The following is a 26,806-nucleotide window of genomic DNA, read 5'->3' on the forward strand; positions in this document are numbered from 1 at the left end:
TAATCTTCCTAATGGTCTGAACGACATTGAAATCGAACAGTTTTACGAGCCCTTTATCAAAGAACCTGCACGTAAATCTGGAAAAGGAGGTGGTCTTGCGCTCTATGTTAACAAACGCGTTTGTGATTACGATAAAATACAGGAACTCGAACTCAATCTGAGTCCAGAAGAAGTTACTTGCGGAGAATTTCAATTGCTTAAAATCAACAATTTTAAAAACGGAAATAAGACAAAAATCATCGTAAATTTCTACCGCTCGCCATCCACAAGCCCTAAAAAATTCCTTGAAAAGTTTGAAAACGTGCTCAGGGGTCTTGATAGACACTCCAGAAAGCAGATAGTCTTCCTGGGTGATGCAAATATTGATCTTATAAAATACGATACCGACGCTTACAGCCAGGATCTTATAAGCTTACTAGAAAAATATGGGTTTGCCCAGACTGTCTCCAAGCCTACCAGGGTAACTGACCACAGTGCAACGCTTATTGATCACGTGTATACTAATCACGTGACCAACGTTATTAGTTGTAATGTCGTGACGTTGGATATGTCAGATCAACTCGCGGTTAGCACGACCATTAGTTTAGGAGCCACACCTAGTTTGAACGAGCGATTCCGTAGTCAAGAACAACAACACTAGCTTGAAATTAGAGGCCCGTGTATTTAACGAAGCTAATCATGCTAAATTCAAAGAGCTTATTGTAAGTGAGACCTGGGATGATGCTACCTCCTCAACGTGCGCTGATGAACAATACAATTCCATCTATCAAACGTACATGAAACACTACAATACTGCATACCCCCTGAAGCGCGACAGTTCGAGAAGAAAATTCGAAAGAGCTGACCCAAAGCCTTGGATCTTACCCTGGCTTGAGGCGGCATGCAACCGCAAGAAGTTACTTTTTTTTGAAAAAACTATAAATCCATCACAAAAAAACTGCGACGCGTATGATAAAATGAAAAAGTTTTGTCACAAACATGTGAATCTAGCCAAAGAAAAGTACTATAAGAAAATGTTTGACAAATACCAAAACTGCTCTAAAAATCAATGGAAAATTATCAATGGCCTCCTGAACCGTAACAGAAAAAAGTTCGGACACACCCGTCTGAAGGACGACGATGGCACGATTATAAGCTCCGATCTGGCAGTCGCTGAGAAATTTAACGGCTACTTCTCCGGTATTGCAGCCAGTATCAAGAGGCAAATCGCTGCCCGTCGAACCTTTGACCCAGGTGGTTTCAAGGATTTTCTTAAGGCTTCGTGTAGTAACTCGATGTTTCTTAAGCCTACATCACACGGTGAAGTCCAAAAGATAATATCAGAGCTTAAGAACAAGTCCACACTCGATTGTAAAATTGAGCCATTGAAAATTGCAAACAGCTGCGAAAACTTTACCAGGGCACTAGCTAATGTCATTAACTGTTCGTTCTCCAGTGGTACCTTCCCAAATGCTCTAAAAACTGCGAAAGTCGTTCCTATCCACAAAGGTGGTTCAAAATTGGAAGTAGCTAATTATAGGCCGATCTCTCTTTTGGGATCATTCTCGAAAATTTATGAGAAACTTATGCATGCTCGTGTTTTAGAATTTTTAGATAAGAACGATTCTCTTTTCGAAAATCAATACGGATTTCGGCCAGGAAGATCGTGCGAACATGCACTGCTCAATGCCCAAAATTCTATACTACACTCTCTGAATAAGAAACAAATTTCCCTACTGCTCCTGCTCGATTACAGTAAAGCCTTTGACGTGCTTGATCATGAGACCTTACTTAAGAAGCTTGACCATTGTGGGATCAGGGGAGTCGCGCACGAATGGTTTAGATCTTACCTTTGTAATCGATCTCAATACGTAACTTTAAACGGAACTTGCTCTTCTAGCATGCCCATAGTTTACGGCGTACCTCAGGGTAGCATTTTAGGACCTCTCTTATTTGTAATTTATATAAACGACCTACCTGGAATTAGTGATTTTGCAAAGTTCATCCTTTATGCCGACGACGCAAACATATTAATTAGTGGAACCACCCTAGAAGAAATACAATTAAAAGCTAATCAGCTAATTTCACGTCTTGTAGATTGGGTAGGTGCTAATGGGCTATCTTTAAATGTAAAAAAGACGTGTTACATGATTTTTACTAGAAAAAGAATCGACTTCAGCGGCTTTAATTTGTCCATTGACAACACTGTAATCGAACGTAAGACTGAAGCAAGATTTTTAGGAGTGATCCTAGACGAAAAGCTCACTTGGCAAAAACACATTACGGCAGTTAGAATAAAGATGGGTCGCTACCTCGGAGTTATGTATAAGCTAAAGCACCTTCTACCTATCAAAGCCCGCCTAAACATTTTCCAAAGCCTTATCCAATCCCATCTAAATTTCTGTTCTTTAGTGTGGGGATTTGCCTCAAAATGTCACATTGAATCTCTGTTCACCAAGCAAAAGCAGGGAATTAGAGCTGTTATGTCAGGATATGTAAATTATAGATATAAAGACGGCAATCCCCCGGAGCACACAAAAAGTGCGTTTAGATTGCATAATATCCTAACAGTCCATAGCGTCATTGTAAAAAACGCTCTTATTCTACTACACAAAGTAAGGAACATGCCAAGCCTTCTCCCTAAATCCATCAAAGAACTTTTCCCTCACGATATTCCCACCTATAATTCCACATACGAACATAACCTTTCTTGGTTCACAACTTACAACGGCCCAACATTTAGAAATACTCTTTTCTTCAAAGGACCCATGCTCTCTATTACAAAACAAAGTAAGGATATAACTATTCCAAGTTCTACCTTTTCAATTGAAATCTTTAAAAATTCAGCTAAGCGCGAACTCCTCAAGCTGCAAAGCTCAGGAGACGATGAAAATTGGCCAAATTTCTTACTTTATAGTATACCTGGGCTAAGAAAGTCTCAAAGAGAAGGGCGCTCGCAGATAGACTACAACACCGAGTTAGTAAGCGACAACGCGTAAAGAAAGATCACTCGCGACAAATGACCATGATCTTTTATCAACAACATATCATTTTAATTTCACTGCCATTATGCAATGCCGAATTTACATCTGCCGCGCAAAACTTTTTATCTATTATTATTAAATAGTAATTAGCATGTTTACAAATTGCGACTTCAACCAGTTTTGCAGACCGTTAGTTATATAGTACTTTTAGTAGGGCATTTATTTTAATATATTTTATTTTACATTATTATATTTTAGTGTGACTTCTATAATTTCATTTATGTAATAACCATTGATTAATAAATTGCGGCACACGCCAACCTCCACCGTGGGGTTTCAAAACAAAAGCTAAACTTAAAGTCTGAGTCACATACATCAACCTGTTATTTCAAGCAGATTGATATGGATTCTTGAATTTCTGGTACAAACAATCAACTTTACCGTACTAGTTTATCAGAAATAATACTAAAGACTGGGAATCCAATGAGACTATAATCTGACTATTAGATCATGCACTTTGTCTAGAATACCAGACCACTGTACCTAGCCTGAAGGTATGACGTATGTGAGGAATTTTCATTGGTTACCGGCTTAAATTGACCATCACATACGTTGTTCACCCCACATACCTGTTATTTCAGGCAGATTGATCTGGATTCTTAAATTTCTGGAACAATCAACCAACTTTACCGTAATAGTTTCTCCGGAATAAGGCTGGGATCCGAGGAGACTATAATCTGACTATAAGATCAGGCACTTTGTTTAGAATACCACGAATGTAAGAATCCAGACCACGTTTCTGATTCCTGGAGGTATGCGAGGAACTGAGTTCTCATTGGTAACCGCTTTCAATTGACAATCACATACGAACACGTCAATCAGATGGAACGTATGATTGCGGTGGGTGCGGAATTACACTAGCTGTTTCTCACACATCTGCTCTAAAAACCGCTCTTTTCCCCACAATTTGGAACTTCCCGCACAATTTTTCACAATTTTAGGTATATATAAAAACCAACAATCTATCAACAAATTTGGGCGAGTCCAGTATTGAGAACAATTTGGGCGAGTTCAGTATTGAGAACAATTTGGGCGAGTTCAGTATTGAGAACAATTGGGGCGAGTTCAGTATTGAGAACAATTTGGGCGAGTTCAGTATTGAGAACAGTTTGGGCGAGTTCAGTATTGAGAACAATTGGGGCGAGTTCAGTATTGAGGGCAACAATTTGGGCGAGTTCAGTATTGAGAACAATTTGGGCGAGTTCAGTATTGAGAACAATTTGGGCGAGTTCAGTATTGAGAACAATTTGGGCGAGTTCAGTATTGAGAACAATTGGGGCGAGTTCAGTATTGAGAACAATTATTGGGGCGAGTTCAGTATTGAGGGCAACAATTTGGGCGAGTTCAGTATTGAGAACAATTTGGGCGAGTTCAGTATTGAGAACAATTTGGGCGAGTTCAGTATTGAGAACAATTTGGGCGAGTTCAGTATTGAGAACAATTGGGGCGAGTTCAGTATTGAGAACAATTTGGGCGAGTTCAGTACTTCAGTATTGAGAACAATTTGGGCGAGTTCAGTATTGAGAACATTATGGGTGAGTTCAATATTGAGAACAATTTGGGCGAGTTCAGTATTGAGAACAATTTGGGCGAGTTCAGTATTGAGAACAATATGGGCGAGTTCAATATTGAGAACAATTTGGGCGATTTCAGTATTGAGAACAATTTGGGCGAGTTCAGTTAAAAATTAATACTACAGCATGCTAAGAGATCCTTTTAACCATTTCTTGATGGTTGAGCTGGAAGTGGAACGTATACCGGTACACATCTAGATAAACAAGCTGCGATGCAAGTTCACTCTTTCCCCCAGTATCTTGTGAACTATATTATTTTGAAGGAGTAGACTGTGGTCGCGTCGGGGTGGCTGACTTTAAATAAAGAGGATTTTGTTTGTTACTCGATGACTCGATGAGTCAAAACCAAAATGGGTAGCTGTTTCGACTTTTGAATTCTGCTTGTTATAAGGAGTAAGGACTAACGAGGTCTGTGATGTAATCACAAAGTTCCCACCAAGAAAGATCAGCAACCCGTATTTTGTCGGTCACTTTGGACTCGAGCAGAATAAATTCAATTAAAGTATACTGCAGATCAATTAAATACAAGAATAGCAATTTATCGGGGACTCTCAAAACCGGTTACCATCGTCTGGCGATCTAATTACTTTTTAATACTTTCAACACTACTATATAACAAATAATTTGAGCCTAAAGATGGCGTTGACGCCGAAATTTTGCCTACATTCCTAACTTCCTGTTTCATTTTTCCTTGTCTCTTCCAACCGGATATTATCTAACTATCAGTATGTAATTACTTGGTCTCCTATTACTTTGCGCGCTTATAAGCCCAAGCATTGGGAGGAGAGCTCACATTAGAGCAGTTACTAAAACTGATAGTCGAGTTGTTGTTTTTATCAGCAGATTTTTTTGGATTCATCAGAGATGATGCTTCATTCATTTCTAAAGAATATAACAGTTTGGCCACGCTTATAAATTAACGTTCAGATTTAATTATCATTATATCTGTCATTAGGATTACCCTGCAGGAATATGATCATGTTATGATGAATGTTAAGTCGTTGAGAATGAATAAACACATACAGGCTTTTTAATAGAGTGATACGCTGTTGCGAGTCAATGGACACATGATAAAGCTGCTAGACACTAGAAATTCTCTGTAAGGTCTATGAACATAGTACCCCTCTCCTTTTTTAAAAATAGGGTTACTAATCTTCTGGAAAGCCACAATTGTCTGATACCAGGTACAGCCAAATAAAAGTATTACTTTTACATCCGAGAACTCTTACTTTCCTCCCAACTCATCCTGGCGTGAATCACGACGCGTGATCTCTTCTCACCTCGTCACGTGATCTCTTCTCACCTCGTAATCAAATAAGATCGTTGAAGGAGGCGGTATATAAACCAGCAGTCAGCATGGTGCCAACAGTTACTCAGCACCTATCGACGACGTGGTCTTTTGTCTGTTAGTTCAAACGTTATTACTAAGGAAGTTTGAGTTGAAAGGCGCCGGGTGATTCGTTGAATTACATTATGTGGTAATATTGCATTTACTCCAATCAAAACAATCTTTATATATTTCTTAATGAATGATAATCCGTTAAAGTTGTTATCTTATCGGTCGTTTTGTTTAGCGATAACTTATCTCGTTTTAGCCTGCCGTTACAATAATACGTCATATTTTCTTTTAAACTAATAGATTCTATCTAGTTTATCAGTTCTACTATGTTCTATTACTTCACCCCAACCTTTTCGAAATTTCAATTTGACTCCAAGAAGTTACATCTGTTGCAGTGCTAAGATTATTTACCATAAAAACTCCAAAAAAACACTACAAATCTGTTACATTTATTGAGTATCATGTATCGACGTATCGTGATGGAAATATATTTATTTAACCAAACCCAGGCTACATAACATGAAGACTTTGTTGTAACTTGTATGAAAAGCATTAATAGACTATCACAAAATAGTTACTAAGTACCCAGACTGATATCAGCATTATGGACGGGCTTGATGGACTGACGAACCCCTTTATGGATCTTGACCAGGGAGGAAAGTGTCAGGCGTACTACATCTGGATTGATGGTACTGGAGAGGGACTCAGGTATGTACAGTATAACCCTGATGTACCGAAAACCCCGATATTATGTTGAAATTTGTAAAGCTTAAACAGGGTCGTTACATAACGTGACCACCACACAGCAAAGCAGCGAGTTTCACTGAGGATTGCCGATTGAACCCCCTCAGGAAAATCCTTAACAAAAAATCATATTTAATAATAATTCAAATAATGTCCCAGGGGTAAAACGAAGACACTGATGGAGCCCACAATGGATCCGGAGACACTTCCAGTGTGGAACTTTGATGGAAGTAGCACTATGCAGTCCCTTGGACAGAACAGTGACATCTACATCAAGCCGGTCGCTTGCTTCAAGTCAGTTTACTCATTACTCACCACCAGGAACTTTATTTGAGAGTACACTGTTAAAAAGTGTTGTAAAATGCGGTGTACTATGATTGCCTGCTTTAATGCGGTTTACAACCAAGTGCGGCTCACCCACAATCACTCACCAGGGATCCATTCCGACGTGGTGACAACATCCTCGTTATGTGTGAAACACTCGACCACGAGGGTAACGTCCATCCTACCAACAAGCGACGCAGCTGTTTTGAGAACATGGAGAAGTGTAAGGAGGTCATACCTTGGTTCGGAATTGAACAGGAGTACACCATGTTTGATTTCACTGGGAGACAGCCGTATGGGTGGCCAAGCAACGGTTACCCAGGACCACAGGTTAGCGACAGTTACTTTATAGTCGCGCGACTGCTATTTCGTGGTCGCGCGACATTTTGAAGTGGTTTAAAATATTTTTGGTCGAAAATTTCGTACCACGATTATGAAAGTTTCGTGTGGGATTGATCTGGTGTTAGATTGGTTCAGTTTCTACGATAAAAAATTAGGTCAACAATATTAATTTTGGGCTATGATTCATATCCTTGACGGATTCGGAAAGAGGCCCCACCATCAGAATTCAGAAACCATGGAAATACAACTATAAACTTTCACTGTCCATTTAACTTTCACTTTCACTTTCAGGGCCCCTACTACTGCGGTGTTGGATCTGACAAAGTAAAAGGAAGGAAGATCGTGGAGGCTCATTACAGAGCTTGTATGTACGCTGGCATCATGATCGCTGGATCCAACGCCGAGGTCATGCCTTCTCAGGTATGATAATCTAGTTTGATCTCATTTTCTTCACATCTAGTGTTCTCTTTGGTAATTTCATGTTTAATCCTGTTTAATCCTGTTTAATCCATCTAGAAATTTTGCCGCTGAAAATGTACTTTCACTGGAGCTGTATAAATTAATATATTTTCTCCCCTCTCCGATATTGTAAAAAATTAATCCATGATCAGACGGCCACACTTTTTCAAAATATTGAGGAACGATTTTAAAAAGACACCTCACCAACTCCACCTCAGTGGGAGTACCAAGTAGGTCCCTGTGAAGGTATCACGATGGGTGACCACCTCTGGGTTTCCAGATGGATACTTTCGAGGATTGCGGAGGAGTTCAACGTCGTTATCAGCTACGATCCTAAACCTATTCCTGGGGATTGGAACGGCGCGGGATGTCATACGAACATCAGGTTGGTTTTAATGGGCGAGATGCTTCTTTCGGGAATAAGTAATTCCTGCAGTTTAATTATAATTTGTATTGTTGCCAATCCACAAAGGTCAGAAATTCAGTTGGTCCGGTTTTATTTTGTTCGAGATAATCCGATCTGATATTTTTTGCTTCACTGTCCACGTGTCAAATCGTTTCCAGAAACTTCTGTATTGCTGCGTAAATTAATCAATAATTAGATCTCTTCCAGTTCATCAAATTTTCTTCATTCCTCACATGTTTGTTTGTTTATAGAACCCGTCCCCAATCTCGTATAGGAAAATGACTAAACTCAGGAGTCAGGTCTGAGTGTGAAAACGGGTGGTACCTGCGAGTGTGCTCATTCCTCACAGAACATTCCATATACAAAACATTAAAATGTTATAGCTTATCAGATTTAGACACTCTCTACTCTTTGAGTCAAAATAATTCAGGATTGATTTACAATGTATGTTCCTCTTTCTGTTCAACATTTTCCCCCAAATACCATCAGAACAAATCTGAATCCAGTAATAGAGAATTTATAATTGTTCCATTTAATTGCAAATTCATTGATAATCTTAACCTAAAATCTATTTTCTCTGACACTTCAGTCATTGATTTGCTTCCCATTTTGATTCAGTCTTTTACACCATTACAGATTTATTATGAGTATAATGATCCTATAAGTCTTTCTATTTGTAACTATGCTTCATTCTTAAAGAAACTTTCTATTTCTGATATTAAATCTATTTTAGGTAGTCCATGCGATTGTCACTCCTCCCCTTTCAATTATCCTCCTCATGGACATGTAGTTACTGGTAATTTAGATATTGTTGATAATGTTGAACTTAGGGAAGTACTTTCCTACGGTTGTAAATACAGAATTCCCACATTTAAATCTCCAGATGAGATATATATGTCAGTTACCGAAGCTGTCGATAAATTTATAAAATCAAAAAGTAGAAAGTACTGTCAAAAAGAAGTAAAGTTCAGCGATTGGAAGGAAAAAGTGTTATCAATAGTTTCCAATCGTATTGAATATTACAAGAAAAACTTTCCTGAAACATTTGAAATAAAAGAAAACACACTGGAAAAAGATGATGTTAAAAGAAGTCTTAAATTGCTGAAAAGTAAATACATTATTTGTAGTATCGACAAAGCTTCTGGTAATTTTTCATTTATTTGTAAAAAGTTTTATGTAAAAACTCTTGTCAATGAAATGGGTTTTGATCCTAATACTCTAGAATGTATAGGTAATGATACATATAAACCCTGTAGCGAAGACGAGACTCATTATGTCAATAAAATATCTGAGAGTCTAAAGGAGAGATTTAATGTACAAGTTGAAGATAAAAACTTGCGACTAGCACGCATCTTCTGGAGCCCTAAGCTTCATAAGAACCCTTACAAGGCGAGGTTCATTGCAGGTGCCCGTTTTTGCGTTACGAAACAACTTAACGTCCAAGTTAACTGTTGTCTGAAACTTTTGAGGAAATACTTCAAGAAATACTGCGAGGCAATCTACAACAACAGCGGTATAAACATGTTTTGGAGCATAGATTCCTCAAGTGAATTCCTTGAAGCTATCAAAAATAGCGATGTTTATAATATACAAGTATATGATTTTACTACTCTTTATACCAGATTAGACTTGATTGAAGTAGAGAATATGATTAATGAAGTTGTTGATTTAATATTTTCAGACCGTAATAGATATATTTGTATTTCTAAAAGAGACAGTAATACATGTTTCTTTTCCAATAAAACCTATGATTCTCATGCCTGCTTTAGTCAAGATGACCTAAAAGAGGCTGTTAAATTTATTATTTATAACACTTATGTCGTCTTCGGTGGGATTGTATTCATACAAACCAAGGGTATTCCTATGGGTGGAAATTCAAGTTCCCCTATAGCTGATCTCACTGTTGGCAAAAAGGAATTTAATTATATGAAACGTTTACTTCAGGAAAAGAAAATGGGATTAGCAAAGATATTATCCAATAATAAACGATATGTTGCAGACGATTTATCTATTATTAACTACCTTTACTTTCATAAATTGATTAAAGATATTTATCCTAATTCATTGGAGATGGAGCGAGCTGGTTCCAATAATAAAATCATTAACTACCTTGATTTAAATATTAATATTTCCACAGAAGGACTAGAAATATCAGTGTATAACAAAACTGATGATTTTAATTTTCATGTTGTATCCCTTACATTTCCTCACAGTAACATCCCAACCGAGGTTGGCTACAACGTTTTTTCAAGTCAAGTTCTTAGATATGGTAATGTTTGCACTAGATTGGATATCTTTACCTCCCATCTTCACAAAATATTCAAAATTCTAATTGATAGAGGATATAGCCGTGATAGACTGATTAAAGGCATTAAACGTTGTCTGAGGAAATATGATAAAGTTTTCAGGAAGTTCGGTATTCTAGATGACCGTAACATTATTAAAGAACTCCCCTGATATCTTTTGATTTATTGAAACACGGGTACTAACTCTGCTAAACTGAACAAATTCTGAAACTTAGGTGAATAAGTGTACAACGTGCTAAACCGAAGTTCAGACTGACCAGTGAAAATGGGCGAGCGTACCAAGTGTCATTTTAATTAGAAGTTTTAGTCAGTGATTTATTATTGAAGCTTGTAATTACAATATCTAATGCTCCTATAAATACTTTAATTAATTGTTTGTCCCGTTATTCTTTTTCCTTCCTCTTTTCCTTGTCATCCCCTTTAGTTTTAAGATTCTTGCTATAAATGGCTACAGCTAACACTATTAATGCTAAGTACCAAACAACAAGTGGGAGGTGGATCGTTGGTATACCATTAAATCGATTTAACACCGCAATTCCAGTCGCAAGCCTGGGACCACTACTAGCATAGTCACAACATCTACAAAGCTGTCATATAGCCTGACTGACAATTTTCTCGACTGACTGACAATGTTTCTTCTTTTTCCCCATTTAGAATACAAAGATTAGTACATTTTAGCTTATGATTAATATTATATTTTTACCTATAGTTTACCTAGATAACTCATTCCTACAGCACATTAGCGATGAGAGAGGAAGGAGGACTGGAGAAGATCTACGAAGCGATCGAATTAATGGGAAAGAAGCACGAGGAGCATATCCACGACTACGACCCATCAGGAGGAGAGGATAACAAGCGGAGGTTGACTGGACTCCACGAGACAGCCAGGTTAGTAGGGGGAATGGATCTGGCTGCTTAGTTGAGGGTGGGGTGGGATTGGGCCGGGGGTTGGGCTGATTAGTTTGGGGGTAAATTAGTTGGGGGGGGGGGCTGATTATTTGGGGGGGGGGGGGGGGGGGAGGGGGAATGTTAAGGGGAGATACACCAAAACCGTTTTTGCTCCGAACATCGATTTTATTTTATATTATTTTTAAATAGACAAAAAGAATAAGATTGTACACCTTTAAAAATTTTTAAAAATATTCCCTCATCGAGAAAAAAAATATTTTTCTTTTTCGAAAATTTTTAAAATTTTGAGAAGTCTGTCACTGTAATACCGATAGTTCGGCCATTTAAAAAGTTTTTTGACTGATGTTTTTACTGAACATTACTTACACTCCGTACTAGAAGCCATTGAAAGGATTATATAATTGAACAATAAATGACCAAGTTACAGACCGAACAAGGTGAAAAAAGAAAAATTGGGATTTTTGCCTACCACCAAAGTTGTACATTTCACCACCCGCCCAGGTCATCAGATATCGCTTCAAAAATTCTTGTGAGTGTAGTTAATGATCATGGCAAGCTTTTTGGAACCGGATTTCTCTCAATTTTGAGTTTTAAGCTATGCAATGTGGCCTCAAACGACTTAGTAAAATTCATCGTAAAAAAGGGCAAAAAAGGCAGATGTAAGGCTTAAAATGCCTATAACTCAAAAAGTATCAGTTTTTTTGAAATAATTTTTACATGATCGTAATCAGCTTGGTAAGACGAATCTTTTAGTACCAAATAGGTGCTTTTAGAAGACAAATTGTCTTAAATAATTTTCTAGCTCGAACACAAGGGTCCCCCCTTGTATAAATTTTGTACAAATTGTACACATTTTTTTACAAATTTTGTGGCTTTGAATATTATAAATGTCGTACTAAAAGATTCGTCTTACCAAGCTGATTACGATCCTGTAAAAATTATTTCAAAAAAACTGATACTTTTTGAGTTATAGGCATTTTAAGCCTTAAATCTGCCTTTTTTTCCCTTTTTTACGATGAATTTTACTAAGTCGTTTGAGGCCACATTGCATAGCTTAAAACTCAAAATTGAGAGAAATCCGGTTCCAAAAAGCTTGCCATGATCATTAACTACACTCACAAGAATTTTTGAAGCGATATCTGATGACCTGGGCGGGTGGTGAAATGTACAACTTTGGTGGTAGGCAAAAATCCCAATTTTTCTTTTTTCACCTTGTTCGGTCTGTAACTTGGTCATTTATTGTTCAATTATATAATCCTTTCAATGGCTTCTAGTACGGAGTGTAAGTAATGTTCAGTAAAAACATCAGTCAAAAAACTTTTTAAATGGCCGAACTATCGGTATTACAGTGACAGACTTCTCAAAATTTTAAAAATTTTCGAAAAAGAAAAATATTTTTTTTCTCGATGAGGGAATATTTTTAAAAATTTTTAAAGGTGTACAATCTTATTCTTTTTGTCTATTTAAAAATAATATAAAATAAAATCGATGTTCGGAGCAAAAACGGTTTTGGTGTATCTCCCCTTAAGTGGGGTCACTAGAATTTGCAGAAATGAGAAATGCTGTAAAGTGGAAAAGAGGGAGCACTTAGTATTCTTTCCAAAAGGAGAGAGAAAGTGTACTATGTTCAGTGTTCGCAGACCTTACAGAGAATTTCTAGTGATTTGCAGCTTCAGTAGTCGCGTGTGTCCATTGACTCTCAACGATTTATCAGCGCATTTAATAATCCCGTATGCGTTTATTCATTCTCAACAGCTTATCACCCTATTGAAAATTCCGTGTGCCTTTATTTACTCTCAACAACTTAACATTCCATAACATGATCATATGATCATATTCCTGCAGGGTAATCATTTGCATAATCACAGAAGTCTGATAGTCGCCACTGGCACTTCTACGGCCATAATACGTTTAGAAATCATCTTAAGTCTGCATTAACTAATTTTGGAAACAGTGGCCCACTCTGAAGTCTCATCGAAGGACATTATTTTTGCCCGTTTCTACTATAATATCCAGTATGCCATTTATCTCAACCTTCCGGCTTCCAGTATATAGTGAGACCGCTAAATAAACTCCCAGACTTCCATATCAAAAACTTCACCGGAAATGTGAAACGGTAATTTCATCAAAGAGCCCACTAACTCTATAAGGGGGGTTAGAGGTGACAAATGACTTAAGAAGAAATGAACTGTGATAAAAGATCTGGGTGAACTGGGTATAAAGATGGTGTGAATACGGGAATACCCCGCTTTTAATAAAAAAAGGCGAGAATCGAGGGTAGTACGGACCTACTATGCCTCTTATACTATATCGAGTATCGATCATAGATATCCTCTGCAAACGATGGCAGACTTTATTAGTTTAGCTTAGCTCGACCCCATATATAGAATGTTAATTATGCCCCTGATGCTGTCTAGTGTCTATGTCATGGAAACAAGAAGTATCCAAATTCCAAATTTGTATAGTTAGAATCTTCAATATCCCCTCTTTATAATCTAAATAATTGTTTGTCTTTCAGCTTTGAGAAGTTCAACTTCGGCGTGGCCCATCGTGGTGCGAGTATTAGGATTCCTCGACAGGTTGCAGCCGACGGAAAGGGATACTTTGAGGTAATATGATACAGATAATAATTAATATAATTATGCTTATCAACTTAATAACACCAGAATGTGTGTGTGTGTGTGTGTCTGATCGTTCGTGTGTAATTTCCGAACGGTTATACAAAGAAAATGGTAAGAGTTACGGGACTGGTTTTTTCGGTATAGTGTCGACAAAACTCTGACGAAGCCCATATGCAATTTTTTTTTAAATCGGCCAGCGGTAAGTGGCTTAATTGATGGTTTTGTACTATTAATGCAACATTATGGAGTGAGCCACTAAAATGGCTCACTTTCTCTTCCTATTCGCTCTAGGGACTACCGGTGGGTGATGAATAATTGAAAATCCAACAGGATCTTGTTCTCTTCATTGTGCTGATTCCGGGAAGCATTCGTTTTACGCTCTAGTCATATTAAAAATCGAGATATCGGTCATTGAAAAATGAGTAATTATAGGCCTGTCAATGATTGCAGCCCAATTAAGAGCTGATCAGTTGCAGCTACTTGTGCCATATAAGGGATAACTGAAGTCACGTGACCGCCAATCCTATCACGTGACCTTGATTCGTAAATCCTTGGTCACGTGATCACATTCGTAACGTGTCGAATGCTGACTAGGATATCTCGTGACGTCACCAGAGCTCAAGCTCCCTGACCAGGCCTTATATGGAATAATATAGTGTATCACGTGTAATTGGATCCAATTAAGAGGAGTTGCGCAATTATCGCAGCATCTCGATCTGGTACCCAGCAGGCAGCTGGGCCAGAGATTTTAAAGATAAAATAGAAGGATTTCTTGTTAAGGTAAATCGAAGCGAAAATCATGTAACCCTATGTTTTTGATGACGCTGAACACGATAAAACTGGTTATAATGTTCATACTTCAGGGGAAATTGCTTTAAAATGCAATTGAATGTCATCAATTTATTATGAGCATAGCAGCTTATCGGTTGGTTATACTGCATACTGCAGCATCTCTGCGAATCCTTATAATTGTAAACAACGAAGCCTGTACTTTTCAGGTTGTGTGCGTGGTTATGCTGTTATGAGACTTGAAATTAAGACCTCCTTTGAAAAATTGTTATACTAATAATCAACATCGATAATGTTAATGTACGTAAATTAATCACGACTGTACTTGGTACTTCAGTCTGCAGATCACCAGGTGGAAGCTGTTAAATTAGTCACGAATAAACTCAATATCATAAAATATAAAATGAGACAGAATGCAGAAGGACAATCAATCTTTTTTCTTTAATTCAACTGCAGCTTGTTGAATTTCCTCTTTTTGCTGGCTCCTGGGTTTTTGAGCCTCTCGTCTGACACCACAATGTGATGCCCGGCTTTCATATCCTCATCGGCGCATCTCAACTTTGCGTCCGTCATCAGTGCAACTGCTCTTTCAACAGCCTGCTGATGGCAGGGATATGGAGTCACCAAGGGTGTCTCAAGGTACTTATCGAACTGCTCAGGATCTGATGGGTGCGGATGTGAGGAGAGTGAGGAGTCCTCAAACTACATTTGCCTAATATTAATAACTCACTGTAACGGATTAGGAACATGAGCTTGAGGATCGTTCACGATTCCAAGAATGAACTCCTTCTCCAAGAAGGTCTCAAAATTATCGATCGCTTCCCTTTTCCGCATGTTTTTACGCTTTTTTAATTTTTCGTAAAGGACCTTGATCTTCCTGAATTAACATTACCTTAGCATTAAGAAAATGAATAAAAGGGAGCTGTCTTATTATATCCTTAAATCTCTTTTTAAAAGCGACTTTTGTTGTTAAATGGACAACGTCGATTAGCAAAACTATAGTGTGTCTGAGAAAGATTTCACTGTACAATTACATATAAAGATATAAGCGTCTAACTAGCACTTACTTTTTCAAGTTGGAAGATGAAAAGAACTCAGTTCGACTGTAAACTTCAAGGGAGCTGAAATGGGTGACCATTTTTTCTGCAGCTAGCGATATTTGTTCCATTACGTGTAATGGTCGTTCTTCTTTGTGAAACAGAAAAAACCGAAGAACATCCTTGTTCGACGGCGGTTGGCTTGGAAGGGTAGCTATAGTTCCGTTTATGTACTCAGACAACTTCATTGTTAAATCAAGAAAGCTTTTTTAGAAATGATCACTCCATATTATAATCCAAGATTTCTCTAAGACCGCCCACGTGCAAATTGAGACAACTGTCAACATTTCATTTAGGGTTGCCATGGTTAACTGTGCGATTACTTCGCAATTGCACGCTCATTTTAATTTGCTGTAATGTTGCCAAATAATGAGTGCCCACGTGTAAATTGCGCGAAAAATATGAATTTGCAATAAGCAACGGCTTTATTGTTATACTATTTGTAGATATCTGACTCTGTATTTGTTAAACTGAAACTTTATCAAATATTCGGAAAAATAATTCCTTCGTCTTTTCAACCTGAGATCTGTCCCATAACAGCATAAGTATAACCACACACACAACCTGAGAAGTACAGGCTTCGTTGTTTACAATTATAAGGATTCGCAGAGATGCTGCAGTATGCAGTATAACCAACCGATAAGCTGCTCAGCTCATAATAAATTGATGAAATTCAATTGCATTTTAAAGCAATTTCCCCTGAAGTATGAACATTATAACCAGTTTTATCGTGTTCAGCGTCATCAAAAACATAGGGTTACATGATTTTCGCTTCGATTTACCTTAACAAGAAATCCTTCTATTTTATCTTTAAAATCTCTGGCCCAGCTGCCTGCTGGGTACCAGATCGAGATGCTGCGATAATTGCGCAACTCCTCTTAATTGGATCCAATTACACGTGATACACTATATTATTCCATATAAGGCCTGGTCAGGGAGCTTGAGCTCTGGTGACGTCACGAGATATCCTAGTCAGCATTCGACACGTTACGAATGTGATCACGTGACCAAGGATTTACGAATCAAGGTCACGTGATAGGATTGGCGGTCACGTGACTTCAGTTATCCCTTATATGGCACAAGTAGCTGCAACTGATCAGCTCTTAATTGGGCTGCAATCATTGACAGGCCTATAATTACTCATTTTTCAATGACCGATATCTCGATTTTTAATATGACTAGAGCGTAAAACGAATGCTTCCCGGAATCAGCACAATGAAGAGAACAAGATCCTGTTGGATTTTCAATTATTCATCACCCACCGGTAGTCCCTATATTCGCTCTCTTTTCTATTACTGCACTGTAGATTGTAGCTTTGGTAATTAGGTTAGCTCCGCAAGTGATATTAGGAGAATAGGGCACTGATTGCGGTCTGTTTAAACTGTACAGACAGTTCATACTTTCATACGACAATGTTTATGCGTGTAATACTATCAGCTTATTAGGAGGGGGGGAGCCACTCATTGCGGTCTGTTTGTTTACTTTCATACGACAATGTAATGCATGTTTTCAAATATAAGGCGGGTGTGGTGCGGAGTTAATAAGGGTTAATTTCTAAAACGATTTGAATCGGTTTAAGACGGGAGTGATGAGGTGTAATAGTCGTGGTACAGATACTATTGGATACGTGAGGGAACTCCAAATAGAATTGCTCGCCTAATGCGGGCTTTGACTCAGCGGGTAATTACTCCTACCCTTTTTAACTGCGGCAGTGAAATCCCGGCCGAAGGCCGGGTTACACTAGTAAATGATATAATGTAAAATCCGGATAGGAATATTGTTTATGAGTCGCATGGTTGCAATGTATTCTCGTATAAATTTGTATTGATCCCGTTTGATGCGACAAGGGCATTTTTTCCTTGTCGCATCAAACGGGATCAGTACAAATTATACAAAAATAATACATATAATATAAGGTGCTAATAATATTATATCATTTTGTCTGGATATGATGTTTAGGATTCGTAGAAGGGCGAAGCAAAACCGAAAATTGTTCGCATGAATTTATACAAAATCAAAAACCATGTCCCCTGTCTAAGATGAGAAGTATGTATGATACCGGGCGAAAAGTACGTACTTGTACTTTATTTTGAAAAGTACGTATGATACCTCAGTGTACGATTCAAAAAATTTTCAAACTTATTTTCACAGGCGCGATGTAACGTTTTTTAAATCCGACGTTTTATTTATTGGAAACTCCCGACTTCCACGATTGAAATTTCATTGTCATGATGGTTTTGAAAGCCATATTCATGGAGATAATAGAAACACTCAATCGCAGATAACAAAGAAAGTTTAATAAGCTTCATCATTTCATCAAAACAAAAAACAATGAACTTTCTAGCATCATCATTTCAACAGATCAAATTTACTTTCAGCTTTAACGTTTCAGTTTTGCATTAGAGTAGATGTAGATCAATTTGTTGAATCTCTCAGGCTTAGTGCGTAGTCTTCTACTGCAGTAGATATACTCCATGTCTCTAAAATTTTGTTCACAGACTGAGGAAGAAGTCAGAACACTAAAAACTTTTGTAGCGATCAAATGGAGAACCTCATAACTCTGTGGGCTATAGTATCTCCAATACAACATAGGATTTGGTAGATTCTGCAACGAATCCAAATTTTAAAAACCGTGCGAAAGTTTGACACGTGCCGACACGTGCACTACATTATTGTATCTGCATACTTTTCCGCAGTATTTTAAAAGTACGTACTTGTACGATACTTTGAAAAGTACGTATGATACATACTTCTCATCTTAGTCCCCTGTATTATAGTGATATACAATGCAAGTTGCAACTAGCAATAGCAACAGTGGTTTTGCTAACTCAATTAATCAGTTAATTTATTAATACTAAGTAGTTAATTAACTGATTAATTGACTCATTAGTAACTAATTGTTAAATTATCTCAACCTAGGATCGAAGACCCAGCAGCAACGCCGACCCGTACGTCGTTACCGACAGAATTGTCCGTACCATCTGCCTTGGCGAGTAAATATAGCCATCACGTGACCAATGACCTTCTATAGCATCGATGACGTCATCATGTTTAAATTGTTTAGAATTTGTTTTCAATTTGTACTATGTTGTTATATATAGAGGACATTATTATATATGGGGTCAGATTGTTTACATAAAAAAACAATGATTGTTTCAGTAAAAATGTTTTCGTCAGTGAAGTGTGTTGATTGAATACGTTCACGTTTGGCTAAATTCGTTAAAGAGTTATTCTTTGGAATGATTCAGAAACTTGTGCAATTCACATAGTTTTATAATTTTAAATATAATCGAAAAAAGTTAGAAAATAATGTTTCATTTATATTTTAAATTAATGGGATGAAATAAACGGGAATCTTTTTCCTGCAACATAATATGACAAAGGTGTGACATATATTTAACTAAGGTAGTAAGCTAACGGAGGTTACTTAATAATGTGGACAACTGTTCTTATCGACTCTCGTAACTTATTCTACCATAGAAAAGGGTTCTTTTGCGATAGTATAACTCTAAACACGATAGCTAGCAATAGCTATATTATAGCGCTAGTAACCCCACGAAAACCTCACCGAACCTCCACGCGGTGTGGGGTGGGTGGCTCGAACGGGAGGTGCATGGGTGTTTCTAACCTACCTTATCGGACCTTATTTGGACGGACATTACTTGAACGCTGGAGGCCCTAGCGTTCATCTTAATGTCCGTTCAAATAAAGTCCGTTCAATTAATGTCCGTCCAAGTTAAAGTCCGTTGAAATTTTTTCAAAAATTTTTCCATTTCGAACTTTTTGTCCAGAATATGACAACTTTGAGAACTTTATTGTGCCGTAAGTTAACGACGGAAAGGTTCTCCTTGGTCTTCCGGAGGTACACTGTACAGAAAACTCTACTAGTATATGATGTTTTCAAGGGTCACTTGGCGGGAAAAAGTCAACGAAATTATGGCACTCAACAACATAGTTCATGAACTATAGTCCCCGCCAACATGACAAACTTAAGTTCCAGCCTCTAGATATTACGGTAAATCGTGTTGCCAAGGACATTGTCCGACGTTGTTATAGCTCATATTACTCAGGGGCGGTAATGAAATAGTGCTAGGAAAGCTCCACGTGATGTTAAGGTTAACCTTAAGTTGTCTAAGATAAAACCACTTCACGGCTCACGCCGAATGGCTTGTAAAAGTTAACACTGAAATGCAGGACCGGGGTAGTTTGATAAAAAAGTTTCCATAAAGCTAGAAATCACTGATGCTTTAAGCATGGACTATTTTATGCACGAAAACCCATTTGATGAAGATGATATGTGATATTAAAAACTGATCATGTACACATATTTTAACATTTTTACTGCTTAATGACTGCTTTTCTTACTTACTGTATAAAAAATGAATTTAAAAATCATTTGCTGAAATTTAAAAAACATAAAAAAAAATTGAAAAAAATTCGGATTTTTGATGGTTTTGAATGCCTTCGAGCGTTCATATTAATGTCCGTTCATAATTATGTCCGTTCATGTAATGTCCGTCCAAATAAGGTCCGATAAGGTATATCTATCTATCTATCTATCTATGTATAGACGCTTTGGCAGTCAATTGTAGCCTACATTTAAGTGTCCGTAGATCCAAAAGTATAAACGATACAGTCATCTCGAACCACAGGTTTTAAAGATAATCGTTTAAGCTTTAGTTTACATTGTATTGAAAAATAATTTACCGTCATCATCATCACTTGATGACGTCATCAAATTAAGTGTTTTTTAAACTTAATTTTTGACAAAGTAACAACTTTTCAAATCAATTTTACACCATTAAGGAGTAATTTCATTCAAAATCTGAGGACATTTTCACCTTAGATAATTGTTCAAGCATTCCGAAAATCTACCGGAAAAGTTTCCTACCTTGCTCCTTCATAAAGATATTTGCTATTGAAGTTAGTGCTTTTTTGAAGAATAATTTTATAAAAACACAAAAGTTGTGAATTAGTATTCTCTGGTGTTGGGCCATCCCTTGGGTTGTGAAGCTCAATTTTGCTTCTTAAAGGTCTAAATTGTGTTATAGGCTAGTTTTAAAGTTAAAAATCGAAAAGTTGCACACGTGGGGACACGCCCAAATTCATTTAAAATAGCTTATATCACTGAAAATAGTTATTTTCACGATTTTTATCAACTTTAGAGTCCCGTTGTGATTCAAGTTCTTTTTAAAATCTTCTGAAACTTTGCATGCTTATCAAACTATATATTAAATACCACTATGCAAAATTTTACGGTGATTCAATATTGTATGCGCACACAACGTCCGCTCAAAGTTTGCACGTGCGAAAGGTGAGAATTTTGCCCATTTGTGATTTCGAATATATTCTGCTTTCCCAAAATATTTAAATGGCATTATAAATGAATTAAATTCCAAATTGAATGAATAAAAAGTGGCATATTCAGTCTGTTATCGAGGGATATACCTACCTAAACACAAGGAAATGTTTTCAAAGGTAAAATTTCGAAATCGTTGAAATTACCTCCTTATTAATGAAGTTTCGACTGTGTAAATTATCCTGACATTATAATCAAAAAGAGATGATATTTGACCAAAACCCATAATCATGGGTAGAGTGAACCGCTGCCAGTGTCTCTCTTTTCCAAACAAAAGGAAATGATATTAATTTGAGGAACCGTCCGCAAATGCAAATTGATACCGAGAATGAAATCGGTCGCTCGCTTTTCCCATTCATTCACGGCTTACGAATTGTAATAAAGCTTATTGAATGGGAAAAGCGACCGATTTCATTCTCGGTATCAATTTGCATTTGCGGACGGTTATTCAAATTAATATCATCTCCTTTTGTTTGGAAAAGAGAGACACTGGCAGCGGTACACTCTACCCATGATTATGGGTTTTGGTCAAATTTGGTAGCTCGATTTATGTGATTTTTGAATCATTTAAGCACCCAGATCTAAAATTATCGCTCAAAGACCTTCAATATGGTATCAGGTTAGACATGGATTCAAAAATCACATAATAAGAATTATAGAATGAATATAAATTGTCATATCGTGCACTTAATTTAAGGCTTACTATAGTGTGACTTAATAGCGCACCTTTAACGAAAATGTGACTTTTGAATCATATTAACTGGTTTTAATACTATTTAATACTATTTTGTACCCTAAAAAATGATAGAAAGCCAATAAAAACGTTAGATGATTCAATAATCACTGCTCAAAATAGGCTCATTTCCAACGTTTAAGTTGTGATTTTTGACTCATTTTGGCACCAATAACAATTTCAGATAAGACATTCCATTCCTTACATGCATTATAGTCACCATATCAATTTTGGCTTCTTTGTGAATATTACTTTTCAGATTATCTAGTGTTGATTCATCTTGCATTTCTAATTGTGTGACTTTTGACTCATTGGCACACTAATAACGATAGCTCCTTTGATATAAGCACTAGAGACTCCGTGATTTCAGGATCATGAAATTTAATCGAATTTCTAAAGGTATAGATAGATATATCAACCAACAAAGAGCAATGACTATTTTTAAAACGCATTTAAAAAAATCAATCTCTAGTGCCACCTTTTTTTGAACGTGTCCATAAGCATAATAATGTGCATCGCAGCGCCCACATCCTAGCTTCCGACAATATTAAATGTTTCAGCAGTAATAGTAATACTAATATACAATATCGCTCGCCAAAATTTTAAGAAAATTCTTGTGTCTTGTGAAAAGGCCCTTTGCCTTTGAGTTTGGGTACGAAATTGATCTAAATCGTTGTATTTTTGGACGTGACGCTAATTCCGAATCCCCAAGACTAAGAGTCATGACGTGGGGTAAAAATGCTTCCCTGGAGCCGATAGTTATGGGCAAAAAACCGTAGTTGGTCACGTGACAGGCACTTAACGGGTGATACTCGTAAAATATCTGTTCCATATATTAGACCGTCGACGAGTCCAACTCGGCGCGCGTCCTGGTAGAGTGGTAGGTTATAAACCTACAAGACAGGCACTCGTTCGCGGTGGGTCTACAACGTGAGGCAATGTACTGAGTACTCCCCACATTCAATTGTAGGTTTGTAACCTACCGCCAACTGTTTTGTAGATGAAAAGATTGATTTCAATTTAGGCAGACGAGACAGTAAGCAACATACTGTCGGAACAATCTTTTGATGATCATCAGAGTATAAATGATCCAGAATCTCTTGAAACCTTTAACATAGTACCATGTGATAGAAAATCATGCGTTACATGCTTAAACTGCCTTTCTTTTGACAACTTCTACACTAATAGCACTACAAACTCTACTTTCCTCATTGACTTTAATGGATCATGTCAAACGAAGAATTGCATCTACTTGATAAAATGCTTGCATAAAGATTGTAAATATCAATACATTGGGCACACGATCAATTCAATTGCTTCTAGAATAAGCCAACATAAATCTACTATAAAACGTGGTGGAGGCTGCAAAATACTTCGTGATCACTTCACTAAAATTCATAGCACTGAAAACATGGCTATCATGCCGATTAAACTCTTACCTAATAATACTACATTGAAAGAAAGAGAAGACATTGAAGAAGCTTGTATGTTGCAGTTAAATACAGTTTTCCCATATGGTCTCAAAGTTCGTGTTAAAAAGAAGAACATACTAGATGCCTGCAATATTGTGATGAACTCTAAAACAACGATTTATAGTCAGTTCGATATAGTTAAAATAAATAGACATTCACGTGGAGGTAGATTCATTAGTAATATAGTAAGTGAAAGACAAGAATTTGATATCGATGTATTTTATGAAGATTTGCTGGATGATGATAAAACGATTGATATGCATGATATTCGTACTAATCTATGTAATCTTAAAAAGAAACAACTTAAGTTAGTATATATTAAAGCTATATCTTATATTAATAATTTTAATAGTAGTATAACGACATATAGATTTCATAAAATTCTCTTAGTTAAAGATTTATCATGGTTTTACCTTACAAGAATGGGTTTAGCGTGTAAGAATAATAGTAAATCAAATTCTTTTATTGTAGTTAATTATGTTAATAAATTTGTCGAGTATATTGATTTTCGAAAGATATTTAAAATGGAACAAGTTACTAAAGCTGCACCATTCAAGTCAAAGTATCATCAGCAACCTACATTGTCCTACAAATACCCTCCAACAATCAGATCTAAAGTACTTAACTACAAAAAAGTATATAATGAAGCTAACATTGACTCAGAAACATTGAAATGTAATTGTGCATCAAGTCGTTATACAGACCCTACTCATAAACATGTCATTACAGGAGAGCTATCAATGATCAGTAATGATAAACTTCGTAATCTCCTAATGAAGGGATTAAATTATAGAGACTAAGCTAAACCATGTACTGAAAAAGCTTTAAAATCAGTAAAGACGGCACTCAAAAGCTATTGCGATAAATTGTCTAATTTATGGCATAAACCTATAGAAGAGTTTCAAGAGTGGAAAACACTAATCATAGATCGAGCAAGTGAAAATTCAACTGCAAGGAGCTAAACCATATCCCTATTATTCAGTATTATCAGATGTTGAAGTCTTAGCAGATTTAGATGAGCTTCATAAAGATTTTGTATTGGTTCCTACCGATAAAGCCAAAAATAATATTACTATTGTTTGTAAAAAGTTCTATATTAGTATGATTGAAAAGGAATTATCATCGAATACATTTACTAAAGTTAATCGTTCAGAAGATGATATAATTAATGAGCATAAAGCATTCTTACTTAAACATCGTATTAAATTTGATGAAGATAATAGCAAATTACCTTATTTATATATTACACCAAAACAGCATAAAAAGCCAGTCGGAGTTAGATATATAACGTCTGGTAGTGGAAGTAGTTTACAACAATTATCAGTCTATCTTAGCATTTGTATTAAATCTATGCTTCACTCAGCTAAAAATAAATCTATATATGATAATAAATTTCACGTTAGAAATGATTATTTTGTTATTGATAATAATGAGCCTATCTTAGATTTTCTTAGTTATGATAATACCCAGAAAGGTTTAAAGTCTGTCAGTACTTATGATTTTTCAACTTTATATACATCTATTCCTCATATTCAATTGAAGGATAATCTTCGTATGTTTGTAGAAAGAGTATTTGATTTTAAAGATAAGTCTTATATTATTCCTAATCTTTATACTAAGAAGGCCTATTTCTCTGATAATGTTAGTAAAAATAAAGTTCATTTTTCTAAAGATACACTTTTGGAATGTCTTAATTATTTGATTGATAATTCTTATGTTACTTATCAGGGTCAAATTTATAGACAAGTTATTGGAATACCAATGGGTACCAATGCAGCACCACAAATAGCTAATGTTTATTTACATGTTTACGAATATAAATATATTAAACTTTTGATAGAACAAGGGGATACAGAAAATCTAAAAAGATTAAAAGACACATTTCGTTATCAAGATGATTTGATAGTTTTTAATGATTTTAATTTATTACAGAATGTATTAGAAGATATTTATCCTAAGGAAATGATAGTAAATAATACTAATATTTCGGCTTGTAAATGTTGCTATCTAGACTTAAACATTAGTATTTATAAGGAAAGTTTAGAGTGACGTTATATGATAAAAGAAAAGATTATAATTTTAAAGTTATATCTTATCCTTTTTTGGATGGAAAAGTTCCAAATAATTTGTCTTATGGAATATTTATTTCTCAATTAGTACGATTAGCCAGAATTAATTCGACACTTAAAGGTTTCAAAAATTGTGTTACCGAACTTTTAGGTAAATTGGTTGCGCAAGGATTTAAGTTAGCTGCTTTGCGCAACAAGTTTGTCAAGTTTTATACCTTATCGGACCTTATTTGGACGGACATTACATGAACGGACACAATTATGAACGGACATTAATATGAACGCTCGAAGGCATTCAAAACCATCAAAAATCCGAATTTTGTTCAATATTTTTTTCAACTTTTTTTAAATTTCAGCAAATGATTTTTAAATCCATTTTTTATACAGTAAGTAAGAAAATCAGTCATTAAGCAGTAAAAAATGTTAAAATATTAGTACATGATCAGTGTCTAATATCACATATCATCTTCATCAAATGGGTTTTCGTGCATGAAATAGTCCATGCTTAAAACATCAGTGATTTCTAGCTTTATGGAAACCTTTTTAAAAAATCAAACTACCCCGGTCCTGCATTTCAGTGTTACTGTTAACTTTTACAAGCCATTCGGCGTGAAGTGGTTTTATCTTAGACAACTTAAGGCTAACCTTAACATCACGTGGAGCTTTCCTAGCATTGTTTCATTACCGCCCCCGAGTAATATGAACTATAACAACGTCGGACAATGTCCTTGGCAACACGATTTACCGTGATATCTAGAGGCTGGAGCAAGTTTGTCATATTGGCGGGGACTAGTTCATGAACTTTGTTGTTGAGTGCCATAATTTCGTTGACTTTTTTCCGCCAAGTGACCCTTGAAAACATCATATACTGGTAGTTTTCTGTGCCTCCGGCAGACCAAGGAGAACCTTTCCGTCGTTAACTTACGGCACAATAAAGTTCTCAAAGTTGTCATATTCTGGACAAAAAGTTCGAAATGGAAAAATTTTTGAAAAAATTTCAACGGACTTTAACTTGGACGGACATTAATTGAACGGACTTTATTTGAACGGACATTAAGATGAACGCTAGGGCCTCCATGCAGCGTTCAAGTAATGTCCGTCCAAATAAGGTCCGATAAGGTAAATCAAGATTAAATATTTGGGGTAAATATGGTAGTGATATTTATGATGAATTTATTGAAATGTTTCAATCACCTAATATTATTTTGTAATTTGTATCGACATATATCGTTTTTCAGTT

At 36.3% G+C, this 26,806-nt stretch overlaps 3 protein-coding genes across 4 annotated transcripts in view; all 3 read left to right on the forward strand.

The window, feature by feature from the left end:
• The first annotated feature begins 3,777 nt into the window (after positions 1–3,777).
• On the forward strand, positions 3,778–4,707 carry LOC134821602 (dr1-associated corepressor homolog). The gene is made up of 3 exons (XM_063832304.1): positions 3,778–3,801; positions 3,965–4,473; positions 4,515–4,707. The coding sequence occupies exons 1-3, from the start codon at positions 3,778–3,780 to the stop codon at positions 4,705–4,707; spliced, it is 726 nt and encodes a 241-aa protein (XP_063688374.1).
• Positions 4,708–5,194: 487 nt separating this feature from the next.
• On the forward strand, positions 5,195–19,109 carry LOC134821758 (glutamine synthetase-like). 2 transcript variants are annotated; one of them, XM_063832507.1, is made up of 9 exons: positions 5,195–5,224; positions 6,509–6,644; positions 6,840–6,974; positions 7,115–7,334; positions 7,638–7,766; positions 8,024–8,190; positions 11,253–11,405; positions 13,945–14,035; positions 18,853–19,109. In XM_063832507.1, exons 2-9 carry the CDS (start codon positions 6,541–6,543, stop codon positions 18,928–18,930), a joined length of 1,077 nt encoding a protein of 358 aa, XP_063688577.1. In that variant the 5' UTR covers positions 5,195–5,224; positions 6,509–6,540; the 3' UTR covers positions 18,931–19,109. The 2 variants fall into 2 exon arrangements, with proteins under 2 accessions (XP_063688577.1, XP_063688578.1); XM_063832508.1 differs by having other exon boundaries at positions 7,638–7,761; positions 8,019–8,190.
• The window catches only part of LOC134821760 (18S rRNA aminocarboxypropyltransferase-like), a 110,893-nt gene continuing 89,293 nt past the window's right edge, over positions 5,207–26,806 (forward strand). The window contains exon 1 of the mRNA XM_063832511.1: positions 5,207–5,227. The gene's annotated coding sequence lies outside the window, so the exon portion shown is untranslated. The remainder of the gene's footprint in view (positions 5,228–26,806) is intronic.

Source organism: Bolinopsis microptera, chromosome 10 (genome assembly GCF_026151205.1).
Source record: "Bolinopsis microptera isolate Bmic1 chromosome 10, MBARI_Bmic_1.0, whole genome shotgun sequence".
NCBI lineage: Eukaryota > Metazoa > Ctenophora > Tentaculata > Lobata > Bolinopsidae > Bolinopsis > Bolinopsis microptera.